The sequence below is a fragment of the Carlito syrichta genome, unplaced genomic scaffold (assembly GCF_000164805.1).
Source record: "Carlito syrichta isolate Samal-C Ts95f unplaced genomic scaffold, Tarsius_syrichta-2.0.1 Scaffold308579, whole genome shotgun sequence".
Lineage (NCBI taxonomy): Eukaryota > Metazoa > Chordata > Mammalia > Primates > Tarsiidae > Carlito > Carlito syrichta.
This window is the reverse complement of record NW_007252675.1, coordinates 687,196-689,346: the sequence shown is the minus strand read 5'-3', so window position 1 is coordinate 689,346 and position 2,151 is coordinate 687,196. Positions and strand designations below refer to the sequence as shown.

Here is a 2,151-nt window from a genome sequence, read left to right as displayed (position 1 = left end):
GGGCTCCAGGGATCCTTCTGCCTCAGCCTTCCAAGTAGCTGGAACTACAGGTGTGCGCTACCACACCCGACTAATTTTTTTGATTTATTGTAGAGATGAGGTCTCGCTTCCCAGGCGGGTCTCGAACCCGCAGGCTCAGGCAGTCCACTCACCTCAGCCTCCCAAGGCGCGGATTACAGGCTGAGCCACCGAGCCCAGCACCTCCTGTACCTAGTATATATTGTTTCCTTCTTTCTATTCTCACAGTGTCAGTTTTTTTTAAGAGCAGTGAATATGGGTCATTTTAATTTTTTTTATTTCAGACTTGGAGAGTAAAGCAGAAACCAAAGAGTCAAACTTAAAGAATGACATTTCATGGGAAAATCTACCCTGTGACGTGATGACAGAAAAGGCAACAAGAGGAAGCACCTTGTATTCCACCTTGGGAAGAGTCTCCAAATCTGATGCAATAGGGAGCCAGAAGGAAAACCAAGGAATGGGTCAGGGACAAATCTCCTTGCTCTGCAAGGAAGTGCTCACTCAGACGAGAAGCCAAGCATTTAACAGATTTGAGAAAGGAATTAATGTGAACTCAAAAGTTATGCCAGGACTAGTAGGTCCCCCAAGAAAGAAAGACCATAAATATGACACAACTGGAAAGAGAAGCAGATATAATTTAGATTTTATTAATCATTCAAGGAGTCATACAAAAATGAAAACCTTTGAATGTAATATTTGTGAAAAAATCTTCAAACAACTTATTCACCTTACTGAACACATGAGAATTCATACTGGAGAGAAACCTTTCAGATGTAAGGAATGTGGAAAAGCCTTTAGCCAAAGTTCATCCCTTATTCCGCATCAGAGAATCCATACTGGTGAGAAACCCTATGAATGTAAGGAGTGTGGGAAAACCTTCAGACATCCTTCATCTCTTACTCAGCATGTTAGAATTCATACAGGGGAGAAGCCCTATGAATGTGGAGTATGTGAGAAAGCCTTCAGCCAGAGCATTGGACTGATTCAGCATCTGAGAACTCATGTTAGAGAGAAACCTTTTACATGCAAAGACTGTGGAAAAGCATTTTTCCAGATTAGACACCTTAGGCAGCATGAGATTATTCATACTGGTGTGAAACCCTATATTTGTAATGTATGCAGTAAAACCTTCAGCCATAGCACATATCTAACACAACACCAGAGAACTCATACTGGAGAAAGACCCTATAAATGTAAGCAATGTGAGAAAGCCTTTAGCCAGAGAATACACCTTTCAATCCATCAGAGAGTCCATACTGGCGTGAAACCTTATGAATGTAGTCACTGTGGGAAAGCCTTTAGGCATGATTCATCCTTTGCTAAACATCAGAGAATTCATACTGGAGAAAAACCTTATGATTGTAATGAATGTGGAAAAGCCTTCAGCTGTAGTTCATCACTTATTAGACACTGCAAGACACACTTAAGAAATAACTTCAACAATGATATGTGAAATAAACTCAACATCAAAGAACCTTTATTTGGAGCAAAAGCCTCTAAATCAGTGGCTCCCTGACTTATAGATTTCAAAAAACAATCATTTAAAATGAGTTGGTGCAATGTTGCCAAGTATTAGTTTTGTCATGTTAAAAAACAAAGGCCTATTAGCACCATTTCAGAAAAGACAGCATTTTAGCATAGGAAGGCTATAATTATTGTGAGGAAGAGCCCTTTGTATTGAATTAAATCAACTTTATGAAAATCTTCCAAATTTGTCTTTACTTGTCTCACTTCACTATGGGCCAGTGGGAATTTCATGTTAGGTGTAATCTGTGGATCGGCTTCTGAAAATCACTGTTTTAAATATCCCTTCAATGAATCAGAATAAAATATAGTACCTTTTTATTATAGCCTTTTATATGGCTAGAAGTATAAACAAATGTAGGTCTTGTAATTTCTAGAAAAAATGATGAGAGCTTTCTAGAACTGATAGATAGCCGATACATAAGATACTTATTTATATTTTATGGTTTCCTATAAAGTTTGCAAGAAGTGGCACACTTTCTGTAAAGGGCCAGATTGTAAATATGTTAGATGTGAACTGAATGGTCTCTGTCACAACTACTCAACTCATATTTTACTACAAATCACCCATTTAGTACATAAACTAGAGCATCTGAACCTTGGCAGTGC

At 38.5% G+C, this 2,151-nt stretch overlaps 1 protein-coding gene across 2 annotated transcripts in view; it reads left to right on the top strand.

Annotated features, from left to right (window-relative positions):
- Positions 1-1,723, top strand: part of ZFP69B (ZFP69 zinc finger protein B) — a 12,950-nt gene extending 11,227 nt beyond the window's left edge. For both annotated transcript variants that reach the window (XM_021716248.1, XM_008065500.2), the window contains one exon: positions 303-1,723. In XM_021716248.1, the coding sequence (XP_021571923.1) occupies positions 303-1,471 (1,169 nt within the window). In that variant the 3' untranslated portion in view covers positions 1,472-1,723. The remainder of the gene's footprint in view (positions 1-302) is intronic.
- The last annotated feature ends 428 nt before the right edge of the window (positions 1,724-2,151 follow it).